This window comes from Corvus brachyrhynchos, unplaced genomic scaffold, assembly GCF_000691975.1.
Source record: "Corvus brachyrhynchos isolate BGI_N302 unplaced genomic scaffold, ASM69197v1 scaffold514, whole genome shotgun sequence".
Taxonomy (NCBI): Eukaryota; Metazoa; Chordata; class Aves; order Passeriformes; family Corvidae; genus Corvus; species Corvus brachyrhynchos.
The window spans coordinates 2714179-2729483 of NW_008238319.1; the positions used below are offsets into that span (position 1 = coordinate 2714179).

At 44.0% G+C, this 15305-nt stretch overlaps 1 protein-coding gene across 1 annotated transcript in view; it reads left to right on the forward strand.

The window, feature by feature from the left end:
* CUNH10orf90 (chromosome unknown C10orf90 homolog) overlaps positions 1 to 15305 on the forward strand; it is a 58278-nt gene that overhangs the window by 27282 nt on the left and 15691 nt on the right. Inside the window, exons 2-3 of the mRNA XM_008633330.2 lie at positions 99 to 193; positions 2478 to 3546. Coding sequence (XP_008631552.2) covers positions 99 to 193; positions 2478 to 3546 — 1164 coding nt within the window. The remainder of the gene's footprint in view (positions 1 to 98; positions 194 to 2477; positions 3547 to 15305) is intronic.

Sequence of the window (15305 nt, forward strand, 5' to 3'; positions counted from 1 at the left end):
TCTTTCCCTCCTGCTGCACTCCATTTAAAAGCACATTTTCTGACTCATCTCCTCCAGAACACTGAAAATAATGTTCCTTCCTCTGTGTTTTTCCCCAGGGGTGACACAAAAGCACTGGGGCCCTGATGGTCAGAGGACATGCACGGGCCTTCGGCGGGAGAGTGGTGCGTGGGGAAGATTGAGCCCTACCAAGGTAAAGGAAATAAATTCTGTTCAGAGAGCACTCAGCAGAATGCAAGAGGGTTTAAAAAACAATCACTGATTGCTGAGCAGTATGTTTGGACTTGGTTTTGTTTAGCTAAGCTTAGCTTAGGCAGCAGAAAAGCCAAATAAAATGATGGCTAAGTGTCGTGATTCGGCGTGCTCTTGGTGAGGGGGAAAAGATTGCATGTTTTGTTGGGGAAAAGAAGTTGTAAAAAGCCCCCCACGAGACTAAATCAAGCAGTATCCCAAGCATCAGTACACTCTGCCTGACATGTCCTCGAGATAAAGCCTGAGGTTTTCAGCTCACCACAATTACTTTGTGTGTGTGTTTTTTTCACAAGATGCAGTGAAGCTTGAAAGCTTCCAACGAGCACAGGATGAGCTGGGCAAACCTTAAAGATCCATTTCTTTGCTAAAGATTGAGAGGACGAAGTAATACATATATTCAAGCAGAAAAAGGAGAAGTAAATTATTTAAAATATTGGTGCACGAGTTTGTAGCTAATCAGGAGCATTTCTGACATGCCTTTGGACTCTTGCAGGATGTCTCCATCTGTGCAGCCCTCAACAAAAGAAATAAATGTCAAATTAACTACTGGAGCATGAGAGATGCATCCAAAATAAAGTCTCTCAAGGAACATTCTTCTTTGGTGCCTTGTGGAAATCTGGGGGAAGTTGAGAGTTTTGGAAGGCATGCAAAGGTCTTAAACCTGTAGGTAGAAGTAAATGGAGTGAAGAAAATATGAGGCAAATGTTGTTACAAAACATGAAAGAAACAGAGGAGGAAGAAAATGCTTTCCCTGGGGCTGTGAAATTATTGAATTGTCAAAACCACAGGCAGCTGGCTTAAAGAGTTGATAAAATTTATCTGGCATTTCACCTCGTTAATAAACTCTTGATCTGCCTCTGCCCATTTGGGTTCCCAGTAGGCTCCTTCCCAAGAGCTACAAAGGAGCTGTTTCTGGTGTTTTCCTGCATGGAGGAGGAACACAAGGATGGTTTCATAGGAGCTCAGAATCATGGAATGATCTGAGTTGGAAGGGTCCTTAAAGATCATCTCCCCATGGGCTCCGGTGCAGTGTCACCCAAGCCCTGAGGAGGGTGACCATGGCACCAGGGAGGTCACAATGCTGTCACTCTCTTCCTGGGGGAAGAGCAATATTGGGTTTTGTGAAGCTCTTGTTGAATCCTGGCATTGATTATCGCTTCATAGACACCCAGATGGGACTGGGGTCTCTCCTCCTCCCAATAAGCAGGAGCCAGTGGCACCTAGACATGGAATGAGCTTTCCCTAGGAAGCTCTAATCCTCAGATTCTGCACGCCAGTTCATTGTTGGGTTTGGGATTTTTTGTATTTCTATTAGGATCAAGAGATCTGGGAACACAGGGCAGGAGCAATCTAATCAGCCAATTTACAGCAGCAGTGAGATTAGGCCAGATGCTTTATTGCATGGGACTTATGTGCCCAGCCAGGTGGATAATAATAGCAGGAGGCTTTAAACTCAGGTTTACTCTTTGTCAGAGAGCTGGAACATAAGAGCACCTCCTTTGTCACCTCGAGGGAAGTAAGGTGTGGTCTATCAAGATGGATGTTTCCTGTCATGGATGGAAAAATTTATCTGGCCCACTGTCAGTCTCTGGGCCACTGTCAATCAATCTTGGACATATGTGTTTGTACCTCACTGGCAGGTGTCACCAAGGAATCATAAGCAAGAGGGAACTAATTAATTAAAATAGTACCCAGAGCCCTTGTGGGTAACTGTATCACTTTTCTGGGAGAAGATTTTTCATGCCTATAACTGGTGAGGTTGTAGAGCTGTCATGCCCCTGGTGCCCCATGTCCTCTGCAGCATGTGATGTTACAGGCCAGCGATCCATAATAGACTTAAATGCATTTTAAATTCCAGCAGATCGTGGTGAAAGAGGAGTTTGTAGTCTGAAACTGGCAACTATCTTTGCCATGTCCATTTTTAAACACCCACCAATCCCATCCATGGGGATGGGTTAAATACTCACAATAATACTATGGAATACAGGTTTTAAATTTTAATATTTTTTCCTTCACCAGAGTGATAAAGTTTTCATTCAGGCCTCCCAGACAATTCAGAGCTCATTTCAAGAGCATGCATTTTTAAATGACAAAAAAGTTAGTATGAATGGAAAGTTTACAAGAGATCTTGAACAAAACTGTCTGCTGAGATAGATGGTGGCTAAGAAACAGTTGCACACAGGATAATGGACTATGGTGATAACTGGGAATCTTTTCATTTGCAGGAGTCTCTGCCTTCCCAAAATACAACATTGATTTCACCAGTAATCACTGCACAGATTGATGAGCATAAACCCAAAGGAAACCAGCCCTCTCTGCCTATGCAGGCCCTGATCCCCCAGCCCAGAGCTTGTCACACGAAGCCATCTTTGCCCAACCATGGCTCAGCCATTGTTAGCAGAACATTTTTGGTGCTTCCCAGCGGATTAGAGATCCAGGCATCCTTAGAAGACACCATGTCACCATCGGACTCTCCCAGTACAAACCAGTGTCCAAGCCAGCAGAGAGGCTTTACCTACATCACTGTCACAGCCAGGCGTGTTCCTGTGGGCTCTGGAGAAGACCAGGTACATGGCCCTGGGGCTGGACAAGAACCCAACACCATGTCCCCCACATCCAGCAAAGTCCCTGCTGCCCTTGGGTGCTGGCCTCCCCCAGCCCACTCAAACCAACCTCCCTTAAAGGCTTCCAAGTCTTGCTCAAAATTAGGTGAAGAGCCCCAAAAGCAGCTTTTTGACCCTGGAATCAAGGAGGACGGTGTGGGTCTTCAAAGCAATGATGGGAGGGAGAAAGTGCCACCTTCATTCATCTCCTGCGTCCAGCTCCAGGTGTCTCAGCCATGCCCAAACACCATCTATTACTTAGACAAGTCACTCAATGTGTGCATTGACCAACCTCGAGTGAAATGCCAAAAAACGTATAGATCCACGTTGTCCTTCAGCCTGAAGTGCAGTTTGTCCGGATTAACAGCAGATGGAGTAGATGGCATAGCTAATGGAGAGCCCATGGAGGAGAGAGCTCCAAGGAAACTCCCAGGAGCAAGCAGGGCTCCAGTCAGATCACACCTGGGTGCAGACTTCACGGGAAATAAGGTAATTAAGAAGGAGAGCACAAAGGAAGGACATTTGGGTAGTAAATACCCTTTGCAAAGTGTCTTTGCCTCGGGACTTGCAGCATTCATGGATATTCCCAGAGGACCTCACAACACAGTAGCAACAAAGGAAGAGGATGAGCAGCCTGGCAGCCACCACACTGTGTTTTCTCTCCAAATTCCTAATTCAAGTGCTGAGGCAGGTAAGTCATTTCTAGAAACCTCAGGCTGGTGAAGCAGAGGTCCAGGCTGGAGCAGCCCCACCACAGTGATTTTGTGAGAGCAGATAACAGCAATCCTTGCTTCTGCAGAGGCACAGGGAGTTAGAGCACAACCCAGAGGTTTCCAGCTCCAGCACTGCCATGAATATTTGCCATGCTGCTGATGCGTGCTGCTCATCACCTGAGAGAGAAAAATCCCCTTGTGTTTTCTGCATTCAACCTCTTTTTTTAACCATTTATAACAGTATTTTTTTCTATTCTCCCAGCAACCTGCAAGTGCTTATCCCCTGAAAATAATTAGGTTTTTCTTTGAATAAGGGCTGAATTTCAAGGTGTGAAATTAAGAAGGAGATGACTGCACTGAGCTTGGTTTTGTGCTCCTTGCAATTAAAAATGATCTTCTTTTCAGCTTTTATTTAGAAGACTACAGTAATAAGCCCAGGCTTTTATATCTAATGGAACCAGATAAAAGGTTTGCAAATCGTGAACACATTTGTTTCCAACCTTTCCAAGCATTTTACAAACATAAAATGCTCTTTGCATTTTTGCTGCTGGGGAAGGGAGAGGGGCCGTGGGGATTGCTCCCTGCCCAGAGTGGTGCAGCTCCTGCTGCACTGGGATTTTCTAGCACACTTGGATAACCACAGCTGAGTTTATTGACTTTCCAAGAAGGGAAGGTGGATGGGAAGATTGTCAATGAGAGTCTGTAGTTTACCAAGAGCACAAAGATTAAAACTTGCCCCCTCTGTATCCTGTGACCTTGGGCTACATTTAATTGCAATTACCCTGTTCTTTTATGGCCTTTTTGATCTAAGGGTCAGTGTATGAACATGAGCCACTTCCTAAGGTTCCTTTGTACCTTCATCTTCCCACTGTGCAAGTGGAAGGAAACAGAAAGATGAGAAGCCTCATGCTGCCTCGAGGGCTGGGCAAGGTGCAAACTCCTTGCAGCCACTGCTGCTGTCCCTTTTCCATGCCTGAAGTCAATGGGATTGTTCCTGCAGCTCCAGAGGGCAGGGGCAGAGCCTGAGAGAAAATATTCCTCTGTTTTCCTAAGCATAATCCAGCCTGTGTGGTGTTGGAGGGGAGAAGGCACAGTGGGGAGCAGGAGAAGGAAGATGCCAACCAGTGCTAAGGGCTTGGGGGGAGAAATATAAAGGGATGGCACCAGCAAATGAATCATTTCATTGCACACATCCTAATTTCAAATATCAGGGAGTATCACTCCATAGGGAGTGTTATGTATTCAAGGCTTTGTTCAACACCATGTAAGGTTTCTCTGTGATAAACCAGGTTTAAAACTGAGCCTTCCCTGGGCTTAGTGATGCCATGGTGAGTGGCATGGAAGAACCACTTTTACTAGAAATAATTAGAAAGTGAATTGGGAGGCTGCTCATGGTTCCATAGTTTTACTGAAAGGAGGAAACTGGTGAGGTAAGGAGCTGAGAAATACTGGTTTGTGATAAAGGACTTCCAGCATTTGTGTACACTAGACTATAGGTGTAAATAAACATGGGAAGTGTTACCTTTTTAACTGCTTCTGCCTTTTGTGTGGGCGATAATGTAGAATGTAAAGATATACATTTCTCTTGCTCAGCCCCTTTGTAATGTATAAGGAGGTGTTTATCAGCTTACTACAACTTTCCTGTGTGAAATTTGTGTAAACAACCAGAATAATGCCCCAAAAAAACGGCCCTTCCCAGCAGGATCACCCAAGTAATGATCTCGTGCACAGCCATCAACCATTTAATGGGACAAATCATGAGAAACCTGGTAAAAGCATGGGATGTCCATATTGCCCCCTAAAATGAGAGGAAATTGGGGTGATTTTAACCTGGGAGAAATGAAAAAGTGAGTCCTTTTTAGTTCTGGAATGGGTGAAGTGAGGAGAAGTTATTGGTATGAGATTATTAGTCACAGAATTATTTAGGGTGGAAAAGACCTTTAAGATCATCCAGTCCAACCATTCCCCCAGCACTGCCAAGGCCACCACTGACCCATGTCCCCAAGTGCCACATCCAAAGGGCTTTTAAATCCCTCTAGGACTGGACAACCCTTTTGGAGAAGAATTTTTATGCCATTCTAGATTCCCAGTTATTTTGGATATTTTTTCCTCTGCCATTCACTAATTCAAATCTGTTCCCGTTAAGCTTTGCTCTGCTCCATGTTTGTGCAATGAAATGTTTGTGAAATGAAGTGTTTAAAAAGAAGGGAGAGCCAGCAAAGAAGGGACAGTGAGCAAGTTTTGACACGGTGCTTGTGCTTTAACACAGTTATCTTACAGATGAGGGAACTGTGGAGAGCTCTTTGTTCGTTACATTTCTGATGACCCAGAAAGCTGGAGCTTATATTGGTTTGCAGCTGTAGGCAAGAGCTTCCTGCCAGCAGAAATACAAGTGGTAATAACATCACTATGCTAAAAAAAAAAAAGAGAAAAATTACTTTCAAGGCTACACTTCTCTGTATGAAATCTGTAAATGAAGTTTCCAGGATGTATAGGTTGCTTTATTAGGATCTGAGTTGGAATGAGCACCCAAATATTTCTCTGCTTTACAGGTGCTGGGGCTGGGTTTGCTGTTTCCTATAGGCCCAGTTGAGTCATGGCCTCTTTGGAGTGTCTTTTTCCTAATCTTTTGTGTGACTTCACTGAAGTAATGATGATTCTACTTACTGTATTACTCATATTATTTCATGTCCAAATTCAACTAGTCGAGACTTGGCTTTACATGGACCTGGATAACTTAAGCTAAGGCCCTTCTTTCAAAATGGGCCAGGTAATCTCCAGAGTTATATATTTCCACCATGTGCCACATATGAAAAGGATACTTTAGGATTATTAATGAAATGTAAATCTTGGGCTCTGCTCATGGATGGGAATTACACTTGGAAATACAAATCTGTGGGATTCAGAGTTCAAAGCCATGGTTCATGCTAGAGCATCCCAAGGATGGAATATGATATTTCCCCACTGTGGACTGTATCTTCTACTTGCTCCACTGCTTTGGGCCTTTACTTCCATTACCTGGCAAGAAATTGGATTGTAAATGCTGGAAAATCCATGTTAAACATGAAGTCAGACTTGAACCGTGGGAGGACAGAGTCGCAGGACAGAACTGTGTTTATTTTTAGTGAGTGGCCAACATTTCCATCCCTTGGGCAGCTGAAGGAACGTCTGAAGGGTCCCACTGGGGGCCACATGACCCACCCACCTCAGAGACACGGCCAAGGGCCAGCCCAGGCCAAGCTCCACAAGGTCCGTGTCGTGGGTGATCGATGTGCATCACCCTGCCTTTGGTCACGGCTTTTAACAAGCTGTCAGAACCTGCTAACGCTGCTTTTCAGGCAATGCTGCAATTTCCTTTCCTGTCTGCAGCTGATGTCTCATAAATACAAGGTAAGTTGGAAATGAAAAGATTAGTCTTGTTTCTGCTGAAGACAGGAACATTTTTAATCTTAATTTCTCACCTACCTTTCATGAAGAATATATTCCCCACGAATATCTAGTTCTCCATCCATCTTTCACTATCTATTACCTACTGGGCTCTAGGCTGAATCATTAAAAAGAAGCAAGGAGAAGAAAATGGGACAATTTTAAATTCTTTTTGACGTCTTGATTAAACAATATAATCACTTTTCTGGGGGAGATTATAAATGCCAACATCTAAATTTATCCGTTTAAGCTTAGATAACCGTAAACTTCTTGATGCCTGAGCGCCTTCACACATCTCAGCTATTTTTTAAAGTAAAATATTTCCTGCTCACCTCTACGCTTTTGTTCTTCTTTTGTTGTCATACCCAAAGCTGCTGTGCAGAGATTTTAAGCAAGAACAACTGAGGTGGAGAGTGAATCCAGTTTGGATGGCGGGTGCTGTGCTGGATCCCACTGCCCTGAGCTGAGATGCAGATGTGCAAGGAGGGTGTGGGAGATGACACAAGGGCATCTCATGAGCATCACACTCCCATGTAAACCATGCAGAATTGGGGACATCAGGGTTATGAGATAATCATCAGCCACAGTGTGGCCACACAACCTGGGCAGTGACCATCCCTGTGCTGGCACTGCTGAGGGACCTCAGATCCTGGGGTCAGTCTTGGACAAGACAGACACTGGGGGGCTGGAGCATGTCCAGGGAAGGGAACGGAGCTGGGAAGGGTCTGGAGCCCCAGGAGCGGCTGAGGGAGCTGGGAAAGGGGCTGAGCCTGGAGCAAAGGAGGCTCAGGGGGGACCTTGTGGCTCTGCACAAGTCCCTGACAGGAGGGGGCAGCTGGGAGGGTCAGGCTCTGCTCCCAGGGAACAGGGACAAGATGAGAGAAAACAGCCTCAGATTGCACCAGGGGAGGTTTAGTTTGGGTATTGGGGCAAATTTCTTCACCAAAAGAGTTCTCCAGCCCTGGCACAGCTGCCCAGGGCAGGAGTGGAGTCCCCATCCCTGGAGGGATTTAAAAGCCATGTGGATGTGGGACAGGGGGCAGTGGTGCCCTTGGTAGTGCTGGGGGAAGAGTTGGACTCAGCTTCAAAGGTCTTTTTCAGCCCTGATGATTCCGTGGTTCCGTGCTGGAGTCAGCAGTGGAAGGTGGATGAGCCACAATGGGGTGGCTGTGATGAACGTGCTCAGCAGTGCCTGAGCCCCTGTCCCGGCTCAGGGGGTGTCCAGGGGGGCACTCCCAGAGTTCCTTTTTCAGAATTCAGGGATGAAATGCTCAGGAGGGGAAGGAAACATTCACAGCAGTGAACAAGACACATCAGAGGCTTGGTAATGTAGCTGCTTATACCTTTTCCCAAAGAGCATGGCAGGTGACTTGAAAGCATAATTTGCTTAATTAAAACAACCTAAGGCAGTGAGTGGGGAAAACTGAGATGGGATCTGGGCTTTGGGAGTGTTGAATGGCCCCAGATGATTACAGACTTCTGTTTCCTTCTTCAACTTATTTATTAACAAGTGCTGAAGTCAGCAGCACATTTTTAAGGGGTAAATAACTAGACTTTAATTTGTTTCAAGATCTATTTTAATTTTTTGATGCATGTATGTATATTCCTACTCATACTGGAGTAAAATCAGAACAGCTGGTGCTGTGGGACTTTGATAAGCTGCTAGCTGCAATGCAAAAATATATTTTTATTTTAAAAGAAGAGTTCCAGGTATTTGAGATGTTTGTGTATCAAGAAAGTATTATGGGTCACCTTTAATGTATGAGCCTGGTAATCAAAATGGGTTAATTAGGAAACCTGAAGGCTATAAGTAATGTTTACTTTCATTAACTAAATTGTATTTGAAATGTTACGATGAAGGAATGTGGCCTATGTGGTGGTCTCACCTCATCTTCTGTTTACAGGAAAGTCATCATGCAATAAGCCAAAGTACAATATCTGTGTGTAAATGTAAATACATATATAAAAATATATCTATATCTACATGAACAAGATATAATTAGAGGGAAGCAGTTCCTTACAATATGGAATTTATTGTATAGGAACTTGAGCAGCTCCAGCTGATGCTAATTAACTCTCCACCCTGCAAATGTGTGCAGCAGAACTGGTGGTGAAGACAGGAGAAATATGAAATATGGCACAGGAGATTTTACTTTAGCTTGCACCTGCTAAGCACAAGGAGCCAAATCTTCAGCTGATGTCAACCAATCAAAATCTCTGCCTGCAGAGGAGTGACACTGATTTACACCAGCCAAGAATCTGGCCAGGGACGTTACTGGCTTGGCATTATGGATGCAGCAGCTGGTGCTGACTTGTTAAGAACAAAGGACCACATGCCAAAAAGCCCATTAAAAGGAGCTCCTTTGATGTTTCACTTCATCTGGGATAAATTTAAAATGGAGGAGGCTGTCAATTTTCCTTAGTCTAGACATTCTGTGTCATTGGGTCCGTGTCACGCTGCAGTGTGACCTTCATGTGCTGCATCGCCAGAAACTGAGGATTCGATGCTTTCAGATGTTGAAAACTCAGTGAGGAATTGGCAATCCTGTTATGGGTGACTCTGGAAGATGCTGCCAGCCTTTGAGACAGACCCCAGCCTGTGGGGGGAAATAGCAGTTGTCTCTCTTTATCTTGAAGTTTTAAATTCATTTTTAGAAGGAAGGAGATGCCTCTTTTTTTCTGGAGGGCCCCTTTTGCATTTTTTGGAGTACCAGCTCTTCAGCTTTGCTCTTTGTCTCAAAGGCCTGTTGCCAGTTTCCCCGTCATCTGGTGGGACAAAGGGTGTAGGAGAAGTAAGGTATCAGCATGGAGGGGTATTCCTTGATATTCCATTCCTTTAACCTATTTATTTATTAAATCAGAAGACAGGTGTGGTGACCTCCTGCCCTGTCATACGGAGGCAAGGCCATCCCTACAGATCGTAGGCAGTGATGTCAGCAAGAGGGGAGGGTGATGCTCAGGGCTGTGTGAGCCAAAGCTGGTTTTCACTGACAATGCTCTGATGTCACAGTGACCCTGGCTGAGATCATTTTCCAGTGGAACCAATTGTTCTTTATCAATTCCTCTGTGGCTTAAGGCAATGAGCAGCCAGAGATGGATGAGTTTTCTTGGGCTTTGTTTCTTTGGGGTTTTCTTGTGGGTGTTTTTGTTTGGTTTTGTGTGTTTAAGGGCATGATCATAAAATAATTTGACTGGAGTTGAAGTTTCCTTCAGGAAGTGCCATTTGAGGATTAAAGGCTCAATTTTCTGTTATGGGACGTAGCAGTGAAGCTGTTGGGCAGAAAGGCCCTTGTTTCTCTAGAAGACAGAAGGATGTCTGCCCTGTTAATGATGTTACAGAACACATTTTTATGAGTGGAACCTATAAATTCCATTTTCCCAAAGATGTTCCTGTTGTGTGAAGATCCAAGTTAAAGTTCAGCATGTGAAAACCGAGACTTTGATTCTTCCACTGTTTTCCATCTTGGTTAGTTTGGACTCCATGATGTTAAAAGTCTTTTCCAACCTACACTGTTCTATGATCCTGTGATTCTGTGACATTTCTGTCTTGAGCTGTCAGAGCTGGTAAGAATGTGAGACAATTTGAAGTGAAAGACTGGAGGGTGCAAGTCACTCGTTAGCACTCTGGGCAAGCAGCAGGCTGGAATACCAGAATCATTAAAATAATGATTAAAAGAGATGGGCTCTGTGGATTCAGTGACTGCATTATGCCACTGGAGTAAAGGGCCTCATTTTCCCCTAATTCACACTTGGTTTAAACTATGAACGACTCTTGTGCAGTCTGTGAAATGAATACTTGGCTCAGCCTGGCTGTGGTAAATTATCAGAAAGAGCTGAACTAGGTGCCTCGGACATGATGAGAATTCCAAGTGGTCCATGCCTTTCTTACCCTGCAAATCACCATTTAAATGTTCTGAATCATCCTGAACATTTTTTTTTTTAAGTCACACTGCATCAGATTACTCCTTGAGTCACTACAATAGCGTCTGATAGCTTCTAGCACGACATCCTGGAAATGCAAACATGGGTTTCTAACTCCGTGGTTTTGGGTTTGTGGCTGTTACAGGGAATGTCTCTAAAGTACAGCAGTAAATTTCAAAGTATTTTTCAATAACTGTTTCCATGGCTCTTAACAATATGAACAGACATCCTCTCACTCTGAGGACCAGTTGCCTGGGAGTGTTGGGTTTGTTAAAGATATGGCTCTGGCACAGCACGGCCAAAAAGGCACAACAAGAAAAACTGAAGATTCGAGGCATGAGCCTAAAACCCAAGACTGATTATCTCAAATGAGAAAATAATTACCAGGTACTTGACCAGCCTCCAAATTATGAAAGGTTTAATGAAAAGGAAATATTCTTTCCTTTCATCCTCTCCCAGCTCATAGGAAGGAAAAGGGAAAAATGTTAGTAAAATATACAAACATTGTAGTCGAGCAGCTGGATACTGGGAGCTCACTGGTGCCAGCAGTCACCTCAAATCGTGTGGGTGGGTTATTAGCTGCCCACTAAAATATTCTGCTGCAGTAATACCTTCTCATGATTCTGAGTCTAAGGTGATGTCCTGCAGGTGCCAGGCAGGAACATTTCCTTTTGCAGAATCACAGGACCATTAAGGTTGGAAAAAGCCCTCCAAGATCATCACCAAGTCCAACACCACCATGTCAACTGAACCACATCACCAAGTGCCACATTTACTACTCTTTGGAGCACTTCCAGGGATGGTGAGTCCACCTGCAAACCTGTTTCTGGGATTAACCACTCTGTCAGTGACGAAATTTTTCCTGCTGCCCAACCTGAACCTGCCCTGGCACAACTGGAGGCTGTTAAATACAGGGATTTGCTGGTGCAGCCACGGCAAACCCTTCTTCCACCAAAACTCTCCACGGCAGCTGGAGTAGTGGCACATCCTGTGCTGAGCAGCACATGGGTACCCATTCTCTCCCTGGAATAAGTGGTGTTCCCTTGTTTGGCACACCGAGGGAGAAGGTCAATTAACTATTTGCAAAGTGCTTCAAGAAAATAAATTGCCCTTCAGCACTGAGAGGCTGATTGTTAGGGGCTGGTGATTAGCTGGGCTTGGGATTGTTTGCTCTGAAGTCACTGCACTAATTTTGCCCAAAGCCTTCTGTAAACAAGCTGTTTCTTGACATTAAGAAGCTTTTCCTTCTTTGGACTGATTATAGGTTTGAAGCCTAGCAGCTCTTAGGTACACTTTCTGTTTTAAATGATTACAACTTTCTACAGTCAAATATTAGCTTTTGACAAAAGAAAGCCTCTTCCTTCTAAGAAATGTGGCCACAGCTGTCAACAAGGTTTAAAAAAAAACCCCAAAAGAGGTAGCTAGGAAAAAGAGAAGCTTTTTTATTAGAGATTTTTTTTTTTAATTTAGACTTTTAGTTTGAGATGTTATTGTTATAGCTGAGATAATTAAGCTTTATCCCCACCAGGCAGGATCATTTGAAGAAGCATTAATACAGGTGCATTGACACATTCATTGGGAGGAAGGGGCTGGCTGAGCCTCTCTCTTCAAGCCAGCAAAGTTACCTTGACTTTGGATCTTGACAGTTCTGGGAATGGAGCTGAGGACAGGGCTCAGCCCTGCCTCTCAGGATCCAGCGCCAGGTTTTTATTGAAAGGTGACTCAAGACTTGTTAAACATCACATTTTGACCAGGGAGCATGGGCAGAGCTCCATTACCAGGAGTTCAGGTAGTTTCCATGGATGTTAATGCTGAGCAACAGCTGATGCTGCCTCTTGCAAACAAGTCATCTGACAAGCATCAGGAGGCAGTTTGGGACAAAAGCCTCTTTTCTAGTCAGCAGGAGGAATTTTAGCCAAAACATCTGAATTTCATAGCACCCCTGGCCAACTGCAGCTCATTGACTGATTACAAGTGATGCCTTTTCCTCGGCAGCCATCTGAAAAATAAGTTCTCCGTCCTATCTTGCATCCCTTGACAAACCCTGGCATAACTAATAATGCTGTCATGGCTCTCAGTGTTTCCACTTCTCTGGGTTACCAGGCTGTTGAGATGATGTGCTCTGTTTGCTCATATCTAAGATTGCGTGGCTCAGCTGTGCCAAGCCTTGATTCATGATAAGGATTGAGCCATCAGTCTTTGTCAGGCAGAGGTTGGAGTCTTGGTTGGGATTATGGATGGCTGCTTGAGGCACATGTGGGTCTGTACAACTGGATCTAAGCCTTGAAAGAGGCAGAAGTTTCTTACATTTAAGGAATGTTAATTTCTGCTCCTCTCTGCTTGGGGTATTGGCAGCATCAGCTCCCAGCACGGAGGTCTGGGAGAGCTCAGCAGCTCAGGATGTTGGGCTTTTATTAAATTAAAATAAACCCCCCAGCAGGTGGTCTGTAATGTAAAGCCTACCTCCAGTGCTGATGTCTGATCTCATTAGGGACACACAGGGAATCAACCCTGAGTGTCCCCTCCCCAGCCACCTCTCAGGCTGACTTGGTGGCCAGGGAGGATTTGCAGCCCTGCCTCTGCTAAAATGAACTTTGGCCAGTTTCAAAGAAGCACTGTGTCACAAATCAACAAAAATCCACACTGGAACACTGGGAAGAGTGTTATATGCAAGGATGAAAAGCTGAATTATCCTGCTGTAAAGTGAAATGGGGGGAAAAAAGCAGTAACAATGGAACAGGGGATGTTTGCCTGGATTGTGTGTGTCTCAAGGAAAGGCAAGTTTAACCTGCTGTAATGCAGGGTCACTTCCCGTTAGCAAAACCCCCTGAAGGGAGAGAGGGGGAAATGTAAAAAGATACTTTACAGTAAAACAATATACTTATTTTACTCTGAGATCAAGGATTCTTTTTTATTTTTAAAGGAGCTTTTGAAAACCTACCCTTGGTTTTACAGAATATTTTTAACTCCTCCAATATCGTATGGTTTTCACTAAGTCATTATTTTAAAATGGAGCTGTTGTCATCTTTCTTGCACAGGGCGAGAATGACTCTTCTCCAGATGTAATTATGACTTTGTTCCTTAAATTTTCTCTTACAAGCAGCTGAACTTTTACAACTACAATCTATACTGGCTGAATTTTATTAATGGAGTCATTCTGCTTTCTGTTTCTTTGAGCTTTGCTCTCCCATATCTCCCAAAGCATTACACTTACATGTCTTTGTTCATTAGTTTTAAAGCCTTTCCTCGGCTGGAATAATAGAAAAAACATCTATTTCTGGTCATCCAGTTGCAATTCTGACTATTCTCAGTGGGGCATATATATTTCAAGTTGGGTTGGTGGGGATTTAGATATACAATTCCAGATAGCCTTAATGAGAGTAACAGTCCTAATTCCCCGCTCAGAATATTAAAAACTGGTCCAGGGTGTAGAGAGTGAAATGCTGTGATCTTACCTTTAAGTACCTTTGCCTTGTTCTTTTTTTTTTTATTCCTAAATATCATTTGCATCTGCGTTCGTTCGTTAAAGTAATTGAGAGCTGCTTTGAGGGTGAGGGAGTTGATTTTTGGAGCCCCTGTCTGGTTTGCTTTGCTGTGTTTTCCTGGGGATTGGCTGCACCTGGGTGCACCTTTGGAACAGAAAGGTTAATTCAAGAGGGAGCTGGAAGAAAGAGTTTAGCAAATTGACTCTGTTATTATTCTGATTGCCTTCAGTGTTAGACAAGAACAAGATGCACCTTTTTTATTGCCTTAATTAACTACCACCAAAAAAAAATCCCCACCATGCTGTGAATCTAATAAGGATTAAGATTTAGTTAGAATATTAGAACCAGACCCACAAGGAAGATACTTTTCATGCAGGAAGGACGTGTTGATTTTGTTCCTGAACTTCATCAGGAATCGTGGGGTTTTTTTAATTCTTTCTCAAGGCAACCTTTTATCATAAAATGCTAAGAAGCATCCATCCCCTATGCTAAGTTTAGGCCCCATTCTCAGTTTTGTTCATGCACTCCTTTTCCTTCTCTCCTAATCCACATCTTCACAGGGATCCCCCAGACCTTGTGGGGAGGATGCCACTGGTGGCTTTTCTTTTAGCAGGGAAGTGGTGCAGACAGAAGGGAAGGTTTTCTCCATTTGGACAATGTGTAAGAAATTTCCTGGAGCTTAATTGTCCATTCTTGAAGGTTCCTGTACTTACACTTGGAAGCCAATATCCATGGATAGCTACTCTGGTAGTTAGGAGTAAATGGAGTGTGAATACTCCAGGCAGCTCTTCTTTCTTGTGCTCAGATCAATATTCTGAGTTAGGGAGGAGAGATGTGACTTGGAGTCTTCTTCCCTCACTCTGGTCGCCACTGTTTTACCCGCCTCCCTTACAGCCCATTTGGAC